At 44.9% G+C, this 20,150-nt stretch overlaps 1 protein-coding gene across 2 annotated transcripts in view; it reads right to left on the bottom strand.

Moving 5' to 3' along the window:
* The window catches only part of LOC111978806 (mannosyl-oligosaccharide 1,2-alpha-mannosidase IB), a 133,107-nt gene that overhangs the window by 56,287 nt on the left and 56,670 nt on the right, over positions 1-20,150 (bottom strand). For both annotated transcript variants that reach the window (XM_024009060.2, XM_024009069.3), the window contains exon 6: positions 5,125-5,243. In XM_024009060.2, coding sequence (XP_023864828.1) covers positions 5,125-5,243 — 119 coding nt within the window. The remainder of the gene's footprint in view (positions 1-5,124; positions 5,244-20,150) is intronic.

Raw genomic sequence — 20,150 nt, forward strand, 5'->3', positions numbered from 1 at the left:
GCGCGCACACACACGTTAAGCGCGCACACACACGTTAAGCGCGCACACACACGTTAAGCGCGCACACACACGTTAAGCGCGCACACACACGTTAAGCGCGCACACACACAGAACAAGAATAGACTGACGAGTTTCAGAAAAAAGTTATTTGTTTCTGGCCATTTTGAGCCTGTAATCGAACCCACAAATGCTGACGCTCCAGATACTCAACTAGTCTAAAGAAGGCCAGTTGTACTGCTTCTTTAAATCAGCACAACAGTTTTCAGCTGTGCTAACATAATAGCAAAAGGGTTTTCTAATATTCAATTAGCCTTTTAAACTTGGATTAGCTAACCCAGCCCGATAATGGGCCTCTGTACACCTACAGTTGAAGTCGGAAGTTTACATACACCTTAGCCAAATACATTTAAACTCAGTTTCACAATCCTGACATTTAATCCTAGTAAAAATCCCCTGTCTTAGGTCAGTTAGGATCACCACTTTATTTTAAGAATGTGAAATRTCAGAATAATAGAGAAAATGATTTATTTCAGCTTTTATTTATTTTATCACATTCCCAGTGGGTCAGAAGTTTACATATACTAATTGAGTGTTTGGTAGCATTGCCTTTAAATTGTTTAACTTGGGTGAACCGTTTTGGGTAGCCTCCCACAATAAGTTGGGAAAATTTTGGCCCATTCCTCCTGACAGAGCTGGTGTAACTGAGTCAAGTTGGTAGGCCTCCTTGCTCGCACACGCTTTTTCAGTTCTGCCCACAAACTTTCGATGGGATTGAGGTCAGGGCTTTGCCAATATCTTGACTCTGTTGTCCTTAAGCCATTTTGCCACAAATTTGGAAGTATGCTTGGGGTTATTGTCCATTTGGAAGACCCATTTGCGACCAAGCTTTAACTTCCTGACTGATGTCTTGAGATGTAGCTTCAATATATCCACATAATTTTCCTCCCTCATGATGCCATCTATTTTGTGAAGTGCACCAGTCCCTCCTGTAGCAGAGCACCCCCACAACATGATGCTGCCACCCCCGTGCTTCACGGTTGGGATGGTGTTCTTCGGCTTGTAAGGCTCCCCCTTTTTCCTTCAAACATAACAATGGCCATTATGGCCAAACAGTTCTATTTTTGTTTCATCAGACCAGAGGACATTTCTCCAAAAATGATGATCTTTGTCCCATGTGCAGTTGCAAACCGTAGTCTGGCTTTGTTATGTGGTTTGTAGCAATGGCTTCTTCCTTGCTGAGCGGCCTTTCAGGTTATGTCGATATAGGACTTGTTTTACTGTGGATATAGATACTTTTGTACCTGTTTCCTCCAGCATTTTCACAAGGTCCTTTGCTGTTGTTCTGGGATCGATTTGCACTTTTCACACCAAAGTCCGTTAATCTCTAGGAGACAGAACGCGTGTGTTATGTTCCCCAGTTTCTGTGTTKTAGTTTGTATTTGAGTGTGTGTGTTTCAGAAGATGGCTTCCTGAAATTCTCCCCAAGCAGCTGATTGGTCGGCCCCAAATGATGATTGGAGAGCTGACCCCGCCCCCTCGTCAAGACACAGCTGTCCCTAATTAACAATGCCTTCTGAAGCTATAAAAGTCAGTTCTGTTGTTCAGAAGAGAGAGATCATAGGCAGGCTGAGATCATTGCTGGAGATATTGAATGTGATATAGATCATTGCTGAGAGAAGGTTGATGGCTGAGGGTTATAGCATGTTGGTCGTTGGTATGTACTGTGTTAGTTGTTGCTGGGAGCAGTTGGTATGTTCTGTGTGAGATTGTTGCTCAGAGCTTATTTGATGTCCTTTGTTTATTAGTTTGGTTGAGATATTGTTGGTTCTTCTGTTTCATTTGTTCCCAGGGGGGAAGGGGAAGGCACCTAGGGAGTGCTTAGGCAAGAGGCCCGTGGGCATACATATACCCGTAGTATATTCATTGTCTAGGCACACTAGGTAAGACCTGGGCGGACCACCCCATGTATTTTGGTTAGTGCACCAGGTGGTGCTAAGTTAGGTAAGTAGTGGGTAGGCAGGTTAGATAGGAAAGGGGGAGCTTTGACATTTACTTTCTTTGCTTTGGTTCCGTCCAGCCCCTTCTCCCCATATTACCGTGTAAAGGAATAAAATCCTAGTAAACGGTCAATTCTGCCTTTTGTCGTCCTTCCGCACACCTACAGTCCCATACCTATTAAACTTCACGGTGAGTTGAGTTGCAGCAGGGTGTTGCGTTCCCTCTTCACAGAGGTGTGCGTAACAGCGTGTTAATACTTGCGTACTATTGTTTGTACAGATGAATGTGGTACTTTCAGGCGTTTGGAAATTKCTCTCAAGGAGGAACCAGACTTGTGGAGGTCTACAAATACATCCACAGGTACACCTCCAATTGACTCAAATGATGTCAATTAGCCTATCAGAAGCTTCTAAAGCCATGACATCATTTTCTGGAATTTTCCAAGCTGTTTAAAGGCACAGTCAACTTAGTGTATGTAAACTTCTGACCCACTATAATTGTGATACAGTGAAATAATCTGTCTGTAAACAATTGTTGGAAATTTGTGGAGTGGTTGAAAAACGAGTTTTAATGACTCCAACCTAAGTGTATGTAAACTTCCGACTTCAACTGTATATAGATATTCCAGCTACAATAGTCATTTACAACATTAACAAAGTCTACACTGTATTTCAATCAAGTTAATATTTTAATGGACAAAAACAATGTGCTTTTCTTTAAAAAAACAAGGACATTTCTAAATTACCCCAAACTTTTGAACGGTAGTGTGTGTATATATATATTTATCCTTCTATCCCTCTCCCTCAGAGCTGACCGGAGCAGTCCAGGGGTAAATTACATTCCACAGCGTCAGCCTGTCATAAACACTCACTGCCTGTGCTGTCATTACCTCTGCAGGGCTTTAATAACCCTAGCCAGAGCGAGCGAGGTTGAGGGAGAGAGACTGGTAAAACAGAGAAACAGACATGTGTCTCAGTCAGGAGTGTACTGATTGTAGTCCATTGGCCCTGTATGTGGTCTGGTGAGGGAGTTTATAAGCGAGAACCAGACAGACAAAGCCTCCTCTCAGTCTCTGCTCTCCTCTCTCAAGCAATCTCTCCCTCTCCTCTTTGCCTCTCCAATCTGCATATTTTGCATTCTCCCTCACCCCCCTCTCTTGCATACCTTCTCTGTTTCTCCTGGGTAAACAGCGTAAGGGTCTGGCTTAATGATCAGCGAGATGTACGGGCAGCCAATCCCCTCCCTGGCTAACTCAGACCACGCTCCGCTCCAGACTCCCAGGCCTACCACCAAATGATTCAACTTATCTGGCTCTGCACTGGAACTTCTGCTGCCGCAGCGTCAATAATACTGATAATATAATATACAGTGCATTCGTAAAGTATTCAGACCCCTTGACTTATTCCACTTTTTGTTACATTACAGCATCTACACACAATAGSCCATAATGACAAAGCAAAAATAGGTTTAGAAATGTTTGCAAATTAAAAAAAAACAGAAATACCTTATTTACATAAGTATTCAGACCTTTTGCTATGAGACTCGAAATTGAGCTCAGGTGCATCCTGTTTCCATTGATCAGTCTTGAGATGTTTCTACAACTTGATTGGAGTACACCAGTGGACAGGATTTGGAAAGGCACAGACCTGTCTATATAAATTTCCACAGAAAAAAATTCTAGATTCTCTGGTCTGATATAACCAAGATTGAGCTATTTGCCCTGAATGTCAAGCGTCACGTCTTGACGAAACCTGGCACCATCCCTACGGTGAAGCATGGTGGTGACAGCATCATGCTGTAGGGATATGTTTCAGCAGCAGGGACTGGGAGACTAGGCAGGATCGAGGGAAAGATTTACGGAGCCAAGTACACAGAGATCCTTGATGAAGATCTGCTCCAGAGGGGTCAGGACATCAGACTGGGGCGAAGGATCACCTTCCAACAGGACAACGACCCTAAGTACACAGCCAACAATGCAGGAGTGGCTTCGGGACAAGTCTCTGAATGTACTTGAGTGGCCCAGCCAGAGCCCGGACTTGAACCCGATCTAACATCTCTGGAGAGACCTGAAAATAGCTATGCAGCGATGCTCCCCATCCAACCTGACAGAGCTTGAGAGGATCTGCAGAGAAGAATGGGAGAAACTCCCCAGATACAGGTGTGCCACGGTTGTAGTCTCAAACCCAAGAAGACTCGAGGCTGTAATCACTGCCAAAGGTTCTTCAACAAAGTACTGAGTAAAGGGTCTGAATACTTATGTAAATGTGATCATTTTTTAAAATTTTATTATAAACTTGCAAAAATATCTAAAAACCTGTTTTTGCTTTGTCATTATAAGGTATTGTGTGTAGATTAATGAGGGGAAAAAACKATTTAATCAATTTTAGAGTAAGGCTGTAAAATACTTACTTTGAATACTTTCCAAATGCACTGTATATGCCATTTAGCAGATGCTTTAATCCAAAGCGGCAGTCATGTGTGCGTACACATTTCTAAATAGCACCTTGTGTAATATACTATTCTAACTTGCAACAGTAAATTGAGATCCCGACTGGGGTTGATCCGAGGGCCTTCAAAAAGGGGGGCCCGCGAGCCGCCAGTTGCCCATCCCTGATGTAAACATATAGATCACTAACATCTCTCTCCATCTTCCACAATCTTCCTTTTCCTTCTCTCTCTCTACCCCAGAGCTGACCGGAGCAGTCCAGGGGTTAATTACATTCCACAGTGTCAGCCTGTCAAACATTCCCACACCACCTGTGCTGTCATTACATCTGCAGGGCTTTAATAACCCTAGCCTGAGAGAGAGCGAGGGGTAAAACAGAGAAACAGACAGGTCTCAGTCAGGGGTGTACTGATTGCAGTCCATTTGCCCTTTATGTGTTCTGAAACACTCTCCCTGCCCACATCATTTCCATGACTCCTACCAGCGTGTCCAGTTCTCCCTCCATCACAGCAACGCTAGACGCTCCTTTCCTCATGTCTCAAAAGGCTTTACTACTGGACAGGGACTAAAAACCAGAGCACTCTGTCCGTAGCTTATATGAAGACAACAAGCCAGAAGGTGGCAAAGTACAGTGTTTTCACTACTGAAGTACAGAATCAAAGGTTTTGTGCTCTACTCACCACACTGAAGTCCAGGTTCTGCTCTATCCACTCTTGTCCGTCCTTGAACTCGTCGTGAAGTCCCATCATGTACAGGCTGTCTAAGGCGTCCACTATGGTGGCCCCCATCTGGGAATTACCTGGACAGAGGACACACAGGGTTAGGGTCTCATGTAACAAAAAATAATGCAACCAAAGGTCCTTATTACCATATATATCAGGGTTAGGGGTCAATTCCATTTAAATTCCAGTCAATTCAGGTAGTACAGTGAAATTCCAATTCTTATCAATAAGGAAAATTTAGAATTTTGATAATCTTCTGAATTGACTGGAATTTAAATGGAATTGACCCCAACCCTGATACACACAGTATGTGTGGCCCATGTCAAATGAATGAAACCCACACAGGGTTCTCCCCAGGATTTTTTAAACAAGGTGGTGCTGCAGAGTCCCGTGAAAGTGGGAGGCCTGGAACGTAGCAGATCTCCCCCAGTTCCTGCAATCTAGAGCAAAAAAACTATTAGGGCAGGGTTCCCAACTTTCACGACCCCCTTCCAGCATTGGGGAACACCCCGCGCCCCCCTTCCAGCATTGGGGAACATCCTGCACTCCCCATTTCTATTTATATGGGCACAAGCACTGTTCATGACAAACTGTTCACACCCCTCTTGTTGGCAGAGAGAAAATGTTGCCGTGTTAAAGCTAATTTTCTTGCCATTGTATACATTTTGCCATGTCTAATGTGTATTCATGTGATATTTGAGTGACTCAAACATTACAACAAATTATATGGGCAAAAGAACCAAGCTAAAAACATTATGAAGTTATAAATAGTTCTAWGGTATGCAATGACTGACATGACAAGAGGAAAACTCATGATGCACTACCCAATTCCCGAAGTTGCCCCTTGTGCATTCTACGACAACAACTTTCAAGAGTACAGGGGTGCGCCCCACAGTTTGGGAACAACTGTATTAGGGTGTGGTGCCTGGCCTTAAATGATAACATAGAAATGTTTTAAATAGTGGCGCAGCGCCCCTCTTACATTCTTTGGGGAGAACTCMTGGGCCAAGAGTTTTTCCTTGTCAGGTCACATGGTCAGGGAACACTCCTGGTTTGTTGTATAACGTCCCCCTAAAAGTAAGAGGTGTTGTCCCCCTAAAAGTAAGAGGTGTTGTCCCCCTAAAAGTAAGAGGTGTTGTCCCCCTAAAAGTAGGAGGTGCTGTGCCACTACTGCGGGCGTGACTTTGGGCCCATGCACCAGAGATAGATGGAGATCCCATTTTAGCATAGACATTAAGGAGCGATCAGCCAATGATCAGAGTATCGCCTTCTTCAAATTGGGTTGCCTATGGTTTATAAATCTCTAGGATGCACCATGACTTTACAATTACCACTACTACCCACCTACCCCTGTCACTGTGAAGGCTGAATGAGTGAGAGGGAGAGCAGAGCAGCCCTCTCCTCTCTGGAATCTAGGGTAATCACTAGCTCACCTTCAATGGAGAGAGCGAGAGAGACGCCATTACGGCTAGCAGGGATCTTCATTAAAACACGACCGACAGCCAAACCACTCACACTCCTCCCCTCCCTCAATGTGACCACAGGCCAAGGGAGTGATGCAGTCTGCCCAGGGTGGTGAGTGTGGGTCATTATAATTCACTTGAACAGCAAAGCTCTATCACTGTAGTTCTGTTTAATACCGCTGAAGCGGCCTTAGTTTAATACTACATCTTAATACTGCAGCTCAGTTTAATGTTACAGCTGTAATACTGTTGCTCTTTTTGATACATTTCTAGTACTATACCCACATCTCTGCATGCATTTCACTACAGCAAGTATTTCACTGCACCTTTAATACACGCTGTTAACTGTGTATGTGGCTTTGCTGGTGAACCCCTAATGAGGAGAGAACCAGCCAGGCTGTAGTTCTGCTGGAGCTGCAGTGTTATCACTACTGACAGCAGTCCTAAATCACTCTAAAAATACACCCACCGGTCTGGCTGGCTGAGGCTGAAGCTCTGGCCTGCCTGGGATCTGGAAAGATTGAGTCTGTTCTGCTTCCAGGAGGGCCAATGCCCTTTGTCTCCCCAATTTCGATCTTGTCTCATCGCTGCAACTCCCCAACGGTCTCGGGAGGCGAAAGTTGAGTCATGCGTCCCCCAAAACATGACCCGCCAAACCGCCCTTCTTAACACCCGCCCGCTTAACCCAGAAGCCAGCTGCACCAATGTGTCGGAGGAAACACCATTCACCTGACAACAGAGTTCAGCCTGCAGGCGCCCGGCCTGCCACAAGGAGTCGCTAGGGCGCAATGAGCCAAGTAAAGCTCCCCCTGGCCAAACCCTCCCCTCACCCGGACAATGCTGGGTCAATTGTGTGCAGCCCTATGGGACTCCCGGACACGGCCGTTGTGATACAGCCCGGGATCAAACCCGGGTCTGTAGTGACGCCTCTAGCACTGAGATGCAGTGCCTTAGACCACTGTGCCACTCGGGTGGTGCATCATTTGGTGTTTTTGTTGACAGTGGTGGAAAACGCTGTCACAGGCGTCGCTCAAGAATCTCCCAAAAGAGTTCAATTGGGTTGAGATCTGAGACGGCCATGATGTATGGTTTACATGGTTTTCATTTCAACATCTTAATCCATCTAATCCCTCCCTCCATCTGTCCTCCATGCCTCMTATCATCCCTCTGTACTTGTCACTTCATCAGTCTTATCAACATCCACTTACAACCTTTCAAATTGGGCCAATCATATCAAATGAAGCTGGATTGGCATTTATACCTGGAAGTATTTAAAGATGCCAGACATTGTTAATCTGAAACAAATTGTCCTGGATAAGGTTTATTTGGGGAATAATCATAACAGCTACTTTCTTCCTCCCTACCCTCTCCTCTGCCAATTTCATTGGGTGACAGATTTCCTAGCGCTCCAGTAGAAATCCACACATGGCACGGAACGTGATGGCTTCATTATTCAGACTCATTTTCTCAGTCTAATAAACTGGCGGGTGAGTGTGTGTGTGAGGGGGGGAAATGGAGGGGGAGGGAGAGCTCCACTCAGACAGACCAGACCCTGGGCCCAGTGCAGAGGGAGTTTGAGGGAGAACCAGACAGCTACTGCGCTGAAGCTGAGACCGAGTCCATGCCAAAGCCTCCTCTCAGCCCCCTCTATCTAGCAATCTCTCCCACTCTGCTCTTTGACGCTCCCCTCTACACATTTTGCATTCTCCCTAACCCCTTCCTCTCACCTCTCTTGCATCCCTCCAACAGCTCACCCTCTCTGTTCCTCTTGAGTAAACAGCATGTGGGTCTGGCTTAATGATCAGTGTGGAGTAAGGGAAGCCAATCTCCTCATGGCCAACTCAGACCACGCTCTGCTCCTTCCGCCCACCACCAAATGACTGGCTCTGCACGGGAACATCTGCTGCTGCAGCATCTAGAGTATAATAACAATATAATATATATATATATATATGTCATTTAGCAGACACTTTTACCAAAAGCGACTTAGTCATGCGTGCGTACATTTTACATATGGGTGGTTCTGGGAATCGAACCCACTACCCTGCCGTTACAAGCGCTAAGCTCTACCACCTGAGCTACAAAGGACCATCTGTCCATTGGCTGGCACCTATGAGCATCTCTGACTGGGCCTTCCACTGAGGACATGACCCTACATACACAGATTGACTGTAGGCGCCACACCATCACCACCAAGATGCTGGCCAAGCCAGAGACAATTCAGGCTCCCTCCCACTAAGAACACAACTGGTTATATACTAATGACTGGATTAAAGCTGTAAGTCATATCTCTCTTACCAAAGGGTTTGCTGTTAGCTCCACAGGACTACAACACCAGAGACTGTAAACAGAACACACTGGGTATGTTAACAACACAGAGGGCTTGATCGGAGTCTTGTTTGCCACTGTGTTTGAGATGACATTCAGCKCCCTGCCTTCTCAGTGGAGCTGGGAATACCAATTAGGATTTACAAAGTTTTTTTCTGATTGTCTATTATTTACTGTTAACCTTAACTGGAGAGGCAAGATATCAACAATGACAAGAGGATGCCTGCTGGATGCCTTAAGCTGCAGTTACAATGCAATTTGCACGCAATTTKAGTTGCTTGGAACAGAGTTGCTTCTCGATTGCTCCATGAAACAACCAGCCTGCAACTAATAAACAACTTGATTGCATCCAATTGAAACTTCTCAACTTTGTGTAACTAGTTGCAAGCAACAGCCAATCAAAACKAATGCTTTTGTCACATGATCCATTCAAAGATTTGGGAAGTTGCCATGTCAACAAAACAGCTGTCAGTGCTGTGGAAACCGTGTTCAAGGTGGACAGAAGAGACATTATCCAAACTAGCACTGTATAAAGAAATACTGGAATCAGGGCTGGTACATGGTTTGGAAGTCAATGAATACAATTTCTGAAGTGAACCCAGACCTCTCTCTGACCAGTTTAAACATTGTTCAACATGTGCTGCGCTAGCAAGCATGCTTGTTAGCTCATTGCTAGCTACACTATATATAGACACAAAAGTATATGGACACCCGTTCAAATTAGTGGATTAGGCTATTTCAGACACACCTGTTGCTGACAGGTATAAAATCGAGCACACAGCCATACAATYTCCATAAATAAACATGGGCAGTAGAATGGCCGTACTGAAGAGCTCAGTGATTGTCAAAGTGGCACCGTCATAGAATGCCACCTTTCCAACAAGTCAGTTTGTCAAATTTCTGCCCTGCTAGAGCTGCCCCGGTCAACTGTAAGTGCTGTTATTGTGAAGTGAAACGTCTAGAAACAGCAATAGCTCAGCCGCGAAGTGGTAGGCCACACAAGCTCACAGAACGGGACCGCCGAGTGCTGAAGCGCGTAGCGTGTAAAATCGTCTGTCCTCAGTTGCAACACTCACTACAGAGTTCCAAACTGCCTCTGGAAGCAACGTCAGCACAAGAGCTGTTCGTTTTCATGGCCGAGCAGCCGCACACAAGCCTAGTCCCTTTAGTTCCAGTGAAGGGAAATCTTAACGCTACAGCACACAATGACATTCTAGATGATTCTGTGCTTCCAACTTTGTGACAACAGTTTGGGGAAGGCCCTTTGTTTCAGCATGACAATGACCTCGTGCACAAAGCGAGGACCATACAGAAATGGTTTGTCGAGATCGGTGTGGAAGAACTTGACTGGCCTGCACAGAGCCCTGACTTCAACCCCATCGAATACTTTTGGGATGAATTGGAACACCGACTGCGAGCCAGGCCTAATAGCCCAACATCAGTGCCCGACCTCACTAATGCTTGTGGCTGAATGGAAGCAAGTCCAGCCAGCAATATCCCAACACCTAGTGGAAAGCCTTCCCAGAAGAGTGGAGGCTGTTATAGCAGCAAAGGGGAGGACCAACTCCATATTAATGCCCATGATTTTGGAATGAGATGTTCGACGAGCCAGTGTCCACATACACTTCATGACCAAAAATATCTAGCGAGCTTGTGTTGGCAATTTCATTTTGTCTAGCTAGCTAAATTGTACAGACAGCATTTTGTCGAAATCAATCATTTGTGAAATCACGATGTAATGCAGCAGATGACATGGCGTGAGTTTAGAATTCTCACAATACCACAGAAGCAGCTTCAATTTGATTGGCTGCTGCATACAATTTTAATCGTGTTTGAGTTGCTTCATGTAACAGCAAAGCTGCTTTAGATCTCACCTGCAACCTGCAACTACAACAAAAAGTGTGTGAATGTTGCTTTGTGTAACTCCAGCCTTAGGTCTCAGAACATTACATTGGAGATTACATGGGATAAGTCATCTTCTTTCTTGCCAACAGTTCTTCTTGCATTCTATCATTTGATATTTTTAAGAGGAAGAACTATAACATGACTAATGTCCATGACTATTGCAGAGATCATGTGGGCTTTGCACCGCAAACCAAGGGAACAAACTGACTTCTGGCTGTTTTTTTGTGCGCTCCATCTCTCTACAAAAGCCTATGTAATATTCAATGTGTTATTTTAAGTGTTCCAGGCCCCTCACAGATTAACATATCTTGTGTAAACTTTCAACAAATGACTTCTATGGCTGAAGGGCAAGAGCAGCAACGTTTCTTGAAAGTTGGAATACACAAAGTCGGCCGACAAGAACTGTGTGTGGAGACTTCTGTGCATTCGGTACAGCAGCATAGCTGAAGAAAACAAAGGTCAACCAGATCCTTCAAACACCAGCGGTATGCAGGTACTTTAGGCAGTGTAAACGAATCACACAATCTGAGTACACCAAACCATCTGTCAAATTGAGATCAAGGAATTTGAGAAGGGGAAACCAGGGTAAATCTCTAGTGTGCTTTATCAAATAGCTGTACCAGGGACTATTGGAAATAAACAGGAAACACCAACATAAAAAGTGTCTTAATAAGGTGTTTGGCCACCACGAGCCAAAAGAGCTTCAATGGGCCTGGACATAGATTCTACAAGTGTCTGGAACTCTATTGGAGGGATGCAACACCATTCTTCAACAAGAAATTCCATAATTTTGTGGTTTTTTGTTGGTGGTGTAAAAGGCGCCGCTCCAAAACCTCCCACAAGTGTTCAATTGAGTTGAGATCTGAGACAGCTATGACGTATGGTTTAAATCGTTTTCATGCGCATCAAATCCTTTGGTGACCACTCATGCCCTGTGGATGGGGGCATAGCCATGGTAGCCAAAATAATGGGCACATGGTCCTGCCCTAAGCCTGAGGGGATGTTAATTACTTAGGAATTGCTCAGGAACTACACCTGTGTGGAAGCATCTGTTTTTAATATACTTTGTATACCTCATTCAAGTGTTTCCTTTATTTTGGCAGTTACCTGTATTCTACAGCTATTTTAGGGCTGTTGCTGTTTTATTAGTAACGGGTACAATGAACTCTTCAGCTATTTTTTTTGTCATGTTTTGATATAGGCTAATCCATTCACTGAAGCAGGAAGACTAGGCCTGTACTTTGAGTTGGCAATACTTCTTATACATCCATGTAGGGCTGTAGGCACCAAAACCCTTGACACAGTAAGATGGGAAAATGATTTCTGACACGCTTTCATCTTTTCCCTTTTTTCAGTTTAACCTAGTACTTATACGCACTGGGGTTAACCCTGAACTCAATGAAATGTGTGGGCTGAGATTCTTGATTTAAATTACGTGTGTGTGTGTGTGTGTGTGAGAGTGGGAGAGAATGGAAGTGTGTATGTGCGCAGCTGCTGACAGACTTTTCACACCCGGAGAACATCCATTCTCACATCCAGTCTCTCAGCGTAGGCTTCTAGCCTGGGTGATAACTAAACCTGCAGAAGATGCAACCACTCAGAATTGAGGAGAACAATTATCTCCGACCTAGGACACGCCAACATTTATTTCATTACAAAGGAGAGGTGCTCCCCCTTCCTAACTCGGTCGGCGCCTGCCTAAAACAGCTTGGCTTTTTGATTTCTATGGAGAMATTTTGAGCTTGTCTCTTCTCAATGTCGCCATCTTTCCATATTTATCTCTCCCTCTTCCTCTCCCCACCATGGCCCATCTCCAGAGGGACTGTGTGATGAGGCTGTGGGCTGTGGGACCTGCCAGTCACTATATACGGCCTGATGAATATTTACTGAGCTACAGCACTTTGATGAAATTGTGGAGCAGTGAATGTGAGCGAGGCCTCGTTTTAGGGACACCTACACTGTGGTGAGCAGCAGATGTTCTTCCTTCCTCCTCCCCAGGGTCTCACTCTGCATGATGGGTCTTCTCAACGTGACGTCCTGTACCATTATTAAGCGTTCCCCCTTCCAGTCATTAGTACAAATATTAATATTTATAGAAGATGTTAACAACTCCAGAGCTGCAGAGTTGTGAGGAACTGGCTCCTGAGTGGCCCATCCAATAGCGTTACTCCTAAGAACAGTTTCTCTTGTCATAAATGTGATGTTTTGTCAAACAAAGGGGGGAGCTCATTTTGTGCTCCTTTTTAGGCTGTCATTAAAGTGGATTGTTCAAAAGAGTTCTAACTTTCTCCTTATACCTTTTTCCTCTTGTGTTTGAGGGGCTTATATGCATTCCTAACAGACTCAGAAGAGGGAAAATCAGTTTGCTTTCCTGCCTGCCGTCCAATTTGGCACCAGCCTGCCTGTTAAAAGTTGAATCAGAATGTAACGCTGGGAATATTGGAAAAGGGGAGAGCTGGAGCAGCTGAGAGGGAAATGTGACAACATCCTGTTGGGAGGGACTCGGAGCTAGCTTCAGTCTCTGCAATTGTTCCCTAGCCCATATATAGTGTACTACTTTTGACCAGAGCCCATAGGGCAAACCAGTAGTGCGCTATATAGGGAATAGTGGGCCATTATGGACGCAGTCTCTCGTCTCACCGGGTCTCTAAYGCTGCCAGCAGGTCCAGGCCAACCTCAACTTCAGCACTGAGAGAAATAAATAAATACTATAAAGCAACTGGTTATTAAATCAGGGCGACATGCAACAATTCCTCCCTAAACATCCTCTCTGAGGGCCAGGAGGATTTAGACTACACCAAGGACAGAGCCCATGTAACACACTGTACGGTACAGGACATATGTGCCAAACAGAGAGGTGTTTACTACTGGCACAGTACTCACTACTGTGCACTGCTGCACTAATGCATATGGATTGATAAGAAATATCACAAACACACACATAAACATGCAAACAAACCAACACTGGAGACTAGAAATGTTGTGCTGGCTTATTGGAGGTGTTCGCTCATTTCAGTGTCGGGTATTGACTGGGGAGTTTCTCAGCACTTAGAGAAAACGAGATACAGGCTGACTCTAACCTGACTCACCAGGCTGAGCCTCATCTCTTCATCTTTCTTTCTCCCGCACTCCCTCAAGCTGAAATCAGTGTCTCTGGCCCCTCCAGCTGTCATTATAAAGTCATCACCACCACATCATCCCTCCCCACTCAGGATTCATCCACTACCACAGTTAAAGCATCCATCCCAGTGATCCCACAGCACAAGCCCAGCCCAGCCGGCCTGGGAAGCTTTAAGACTAACGTCGMCACTGCTGTATCATTTCCCACAAGAGCAGCGACATGCTCCCTCGCTCTCTCTCCAACATGGTCGTCCAACAAGGAAATTACTGTTCATTAGGAGGATATTAGCCACCCGGGGAGCACAGTTCGACAACCAGCAGAAGAGTATGTGTGTAATTGGAGATGTTATCAGAGCTCCGACAGGGGGGCTAATGGGAATGGGAATATTGTAATGAGCTTATAAATATTGGGGCTGAGATGAGGATATAACCCTGGGGGAGGGACTTAGTCTTGTCAATCCCACGTCCCACGAGGCGTGATTGGAGGAATCCAACTCTGTCATAATAGAGCTCCCCAGCTTGTAGTMCTAAAAAACAGAAATGAGTTACCTCTGGTTCGTTCAGCCATTCATATGGGGTTTTGGGATAAACGCCGAAAATAAGGTCTGAGGTAAACACAGGCTTAGGAGATCTTACATGTTTTGTTCAATGAGATAAAATGCTTTAAAATTCACAAAAAGTGAAATTAGCTGATGAAGATTATCTCATAGAACAAAACGTATCAGACCTCCTAAGCCTGTGTTTACCACAGACCTTTTTGGCATTTATTTAAATACAGATACATTTATTTCCCCATTGGCTTTGAATGAGCCATTGCGTAGTTAATGCCTACAAAAACACTGCTTTCTATAGCTGCTCATGTTTAGAGCCACTGAAGGAATCATTTAGAACGCCAAAGTGGTATTACRTCCTATGTTGCTCTGTGATCCCTCCCTCAACCATCCTTGCTTTGGACCTAACTGGAGTGCATTATTTTCTCAGGTTGCTTCTTATGAACCATCCCTGTGTATTTTCCAGAGGTGTTCCATACATTACCACTTGTGATTTCTACTCTGATCTTGTCACCAGTGAACACAAATTGACATACACACCTCCCTCTCCTCCAGCCTCATATGGCTGCATATTCCCTCCACATTGCTCTCTCCTCATCTTCCCCTTCATGTTTCTCTCCATCTCCCTCGACTCCTTTAACTCAGCACCTCCCTCTTCTCTATCCCTCTTTTTCCCCCTGTTCTCTCCTCACCCTACCCTCTGGACAGAGATGGTATGTGTACTCTCTCAGTGAGTCTCAGACATCTGGGTTCTGAATGATCCTATTTGGTTCTTCATCCCATTATCAGACATCCACTGCTAGGTTTCTCCACATCTCCTCTCCTCCGCCCAACGTGCGTTAATCAGAACTCTCCCACGGGCGTGTTGCCATGGCGCCATTTCACAGCCCTTCCCAGAATGCTCCAATGTGCTATTCTGCCCTGGGAAACGACCATATGAAGACATGACCTACATGCTAAAAAACAACCAACTGACTAACTAACTAACGACCTGCAAACTGAGGAAGGAAGAGGAGCTATCGACCACGGGATGGCTCAAAATGTATGATCCTATTATCTAATAAATCTGTAATAACTAATCTTATTACCTAATCAATTCACTCATCCTCCCCTGCAGGACTGTTGAGTGGAAAGCAAAGTGCTAACAGCTAGGCTAGCAGGTTTGTAGTGTATTACAGAGAAACAAAGCACTGAAGGCTAGCAGGTCAGTAGAGTGTCAATTGATTAGCAGGCCTGGGGCTCAAAGCCTGTTTAATCTGCATATTGGGGTCTGAGGGAAGACACAGATAATCCATTACATTGACCAGATACTTCATTGGCCGCTCTAACAATGAAAACACATTTCTTTAAAAAATGGAAGGCAGTCAGGAAGAGGCAAGATCAGGTGGGACCATTCTAGGCAATGGGAGGGCAGAAACGAGTGTAATAACGGGCACAACTCCAACATAAGTGTTTATTCTCAAACTTGCTGGGATGTCACGTGTCCTATTTATATCAGTGCACTYGTAAGCATTACAAAACTTCTATTTGAGCAAATAAGCCATCCGATTTTTTTGTTAACCAAATTCGACACTTGCTCATTGACCTCCATACAAAGATTCCTTGCTTGGTGAGCGAAAAACAAACGCAACCTGCTGGAGAAGACAGATTTTGGGCCCAGTTATTCCTGTCGCTTCGCCTCTGCCTCTCTGGGGAAGACCAGGCGTCCAAACAAACCTGAACTCAGCTGCCCCTTTAATCACTATGGCAACTGCTCTCTGAGCTGAGCAGAGTAGGGAGCCAGAGGGTGGGGCTGGAGGGAGAGATCCTTTCTGGAAGACAACCTGGATTCTACTGTGTGAGGGTAATACAAAGTGAGCCCTGCTATGCTGTCTGGGGTTGTAGGAAGGACAGGCAGGTGTCCATATCATGTCTCATTTCTCATCCTATCCCACAATTCAGCAGGCCTTTAGACAGTGCTTACCAAGAGTACCGTTCTTGAGGGAGCAACTTATTGGAATGAGATCCAGCCCTGGTTGCATAATATCCTCAGGAGTGGGATCTCCTGGGCTTGGTCATAGAACCATCAACATCCAGGCAATGCAAGCAGACACGCTTTTACAAAAACACTACATAAAGGACTGCATAGATGAGCTAGGAGATCCYAAGTGCACTGAAAACACTCCCAATCCAATTGGAGTCAAATGTCACCATAAACGCCACTTGATTAAAAAAATAACATATCTTTATCTGACCACATCAATGCCGTTAATGTTGATAAACCTGAGGTGGTTATTGACATTGTGTGTATTGTCTGCCTGGCCTGGCCCTGCCGTGGGACTGCTATGCCAGTGGTGTGGCTTTCAGTCCAGTTTACAGTGCGGATCAATGTAACCCGACCCTGTGCTCCCCAGAGGGCAGTTTCCTGTAAACACCAGAGAGTCCGTCAGTGTGTTTAAAGATCAGAGCCTTGTCAGTCTGCTCTCCACCCATCCACAGTAAACAGAACGACCCTCTTTCGCTGCTCTTCTCTCTGTGACAGATGGATGACCACAATTACAGGTCAAACGCTTTCCAACTGAATCCATGCTCAGGTCAATGGGACTGACAGAGACTATGATCCCGTTATGTGAGTGAGTGGGCCAGACAGTGAGGGATATGACTATGGACTGACCACAGAGAAATGACACTGCTCCTAAAAGCAGTCAGTTAGCCACCCACAGGTAGGTTCAACTACATCATCCACCACAAGGTAAGAACTATGCCCACAGAAAGACTATATACAGGACTGTCTAGGGCCGGTTTCCAAGACAAAGATTAATCATAGTCTTGGACTAAAAAGCATGTTCAAGTGGAGAATTTCTGTTGAAATAGCTTTTTAGTCTAGGAATAACCTTGTGTCCGGGAAACCTGCCCATACTGTCCTGCTGAAGGCGTCCTGGTTGTGTGTCATAGGACTATAGTCCGAGGACTGCAGTTCTGCTGCTGGACCTCATCCCACGTTAGCATACAGTGCATTGGGAAAGTATTCAAACGCCTTGAGAGCAAAAAAAGAAATACATTGAAATAGAAAAATAACACGTGGAATAAATCCACAATGAGTAATGATAACTTGGCTATATACACGGGGTACCAGTACCAAGTTGACGTGCAAGGGTACGAGGTCATTGTATACATATACAGTGCTTTCTGAAAATATTCAGACCCCTTGACTTTTTCCACATTTTGTTACGTTGCATCCTTACTCTAAAAATCTACACACAATACCCCATAATGACAAAGCAAAAACCGGCTTAAAATGTTTGTAATTTATAAAAAATATAAATTAAATATAATTTACTTAAGTATTCAGACCCTTTACTCAGTACTTAACAAAAAAGTTAAATACAACCTTTATTTAACTAGGCAGGTCAGTTAAGAACAAATTCTTATTTACAATGACACCCTACCTGTACAACGCTGGGCCAATTGTGCACCGCCCTATGGGACTCCCAATCACGGCTGATGTGATACAACCTGGAATCAAACCAGGGACTGTAGTGATGCCTCTTGCACTGAGATGCAGTGCCTTAGACCGCTGCTCCACTCGGGAAGCACTTTTGGCAGCGATTACAACCTAGAGTCTGCTTGGATATGACGCTACAATCTTGGCACACCTGTAGTTTGTCCCATTCTTCTCGGCAGATCGCTCATGCTCTGTCAGGATGGATGGGGAGAGTTGCTGCACAGCTATTTTTAGGTCACTCCAGAGATGTTTGATCGGGTTCAAGGTGAACCTTCGCCCCAGTCTGAGGTCCTGAGCAGGTTCTCATCAAGGATATCGGTACTTTTCTCCGTTCATCTTTACCTCGATCCTGACTAGTCTCCCAGTCCCTGCCGCTGAAAAACAACCCCAMAGCATGATGCTGCCATCACCACCATGCTTCACCGTGGGGATGGTGCCAGGTTTCCTCCAGACGTGACACTTGGGATGTAGGCCAAAGAGTTCAATCTTTGTTTCATCAGACCAGATAATCTTAGGTGCCTTTTGGCAAACTCCAAGCGGGCTGTCATGTGCCTTTTACTGAGGAGTGGCTTCCTTCTGGCCACTACCATGAAGGGGTGATTTGGTGGTATTGCAGAGATGGATGAACCTTCCARAACGACAACCATCTCCACAGAGGAACTCTGGAGCTCTGTCAGAGTGACCATCTGGTTCTTGGTCACCTCCCTGACCAAGGCCCTTCTCCCCCGATTGCTCAGTTTGGCTGGGCGGACAGCTCTAGTAAGAAGTGGTTCCAAACTTCATCCATTTAAGAATGAGGCCACTGTGTTCTTGGGGACCTTTAACGGCCAGCAGCATACCACCCTGCATACCACTGTTGGCTTGCTTCTGAAGCTAAGCAGGGTCGGTCCTGGTCAGTCCCTGGATGGGAGACCAGATGCTGCTGGAAGTGGTGTTGGAGGGCCAGTAGGAGGCACTCTTTCCTCTGGTCTAAAAAAAAAAAAAAATATCCCAATGCCCCAGGGCAGTGATTGGGGACACTGCCCTGTGTAGAGTGCCGTCTTTCGGATGGGACGTTAAACGGGTGTCCTGACTCTCTGAGGTCATTAAAGATCCCATGGCACTTATCGTAAGAGTAGGGGTGTTAACCCTGGTGTCCTGGCTAAATTCCCAATCTGGCCCTCAAACCATCATGGTCACCTAATAATCCCCAGTTTATAATTGGCTCATTCATCCCCCTCCTCTCCCCTGTAACTATTCCCCAGGTCGTTGCTGCAAATGAGAACRTGTTCTCAGTCAACTTACCTGGTAAAATAACGGTAAAAAAATAATAAAAAATAATAATAATTATTATTATTATTCTGAAGATATTTTTTGGTACCCTTTCCCAGATCTGTGCCTCGACACAATCCTGTCTCAAAGCTCTCCGGATAATTCATTCGACCTCATAGCTTGGTTTTTAAATTGACATGCACTGTCAACTGTGGGACTTTATAGTGTGTGCCTTTCCAAATCATGTCCAATCAAATTAATTTACCACAGGTGGACTCAAATCAAGTTGTAGAAACATTAAGGATGATCAATGGAAACAGGATGCACCTGAGCTCAATTTCGAGTCTCATAGCAAAGGGTCTGAGTACTTAGGTAAATATTTTATTTTTAATACCTGTTTTCGCTTTCTCATTATGTGGTATTGTGTATAGATTGATGAGGCCCTAAAAAATGTCAAAGACTCCAGCCACCAAAGTAATAGAATATAGAAAGGTGGGACACAGAGTGGTCATAATAGTTTGTAGGTCAAACCATTCGGACGCCACAGATGTTTGTGAGGAGACCGATTTGCGGGATGTCTCATGGTCTGACAAACACCACTCTAGCTCTGCCACCTTGCACCGCAGATGCAGAAGTGCGACAGCGGTGGATTGAGAGACATCCAATGCAAAAAAACAGCTCTCTAGCTTAAACTAATGTTTAAAAAATTAAAAAATWAAAACTTTATTTTATTTTTCTACAAACTTTTGTATTATGTTAGTTAGATTGATGCACCGGTGCGTCAATCGACTCTAGGGGATTAATACACCAATGGTAACATATTATCTTACCTAATTTAAATAAGTACTGCCTTGTTACCAACATCGGAGAAGGTGTATTTGC

This window comes from Salvelinus sp. IW2-2015, linkage group LG2 (assembly GCF_002910315.2).
Source record: "Salvelinus sp. IW2-2015 linkage group LG2, ASM291031v2, whole genome shotgun sequence".
In the NCBI taxonomy this organism is placed as follows: Eukaryota; Metazoa; Chordata; class Actinopteri; order Salmoniformes; family Salmonidae; genus Salvelinus; species Salvelinus sp. IW2-2015.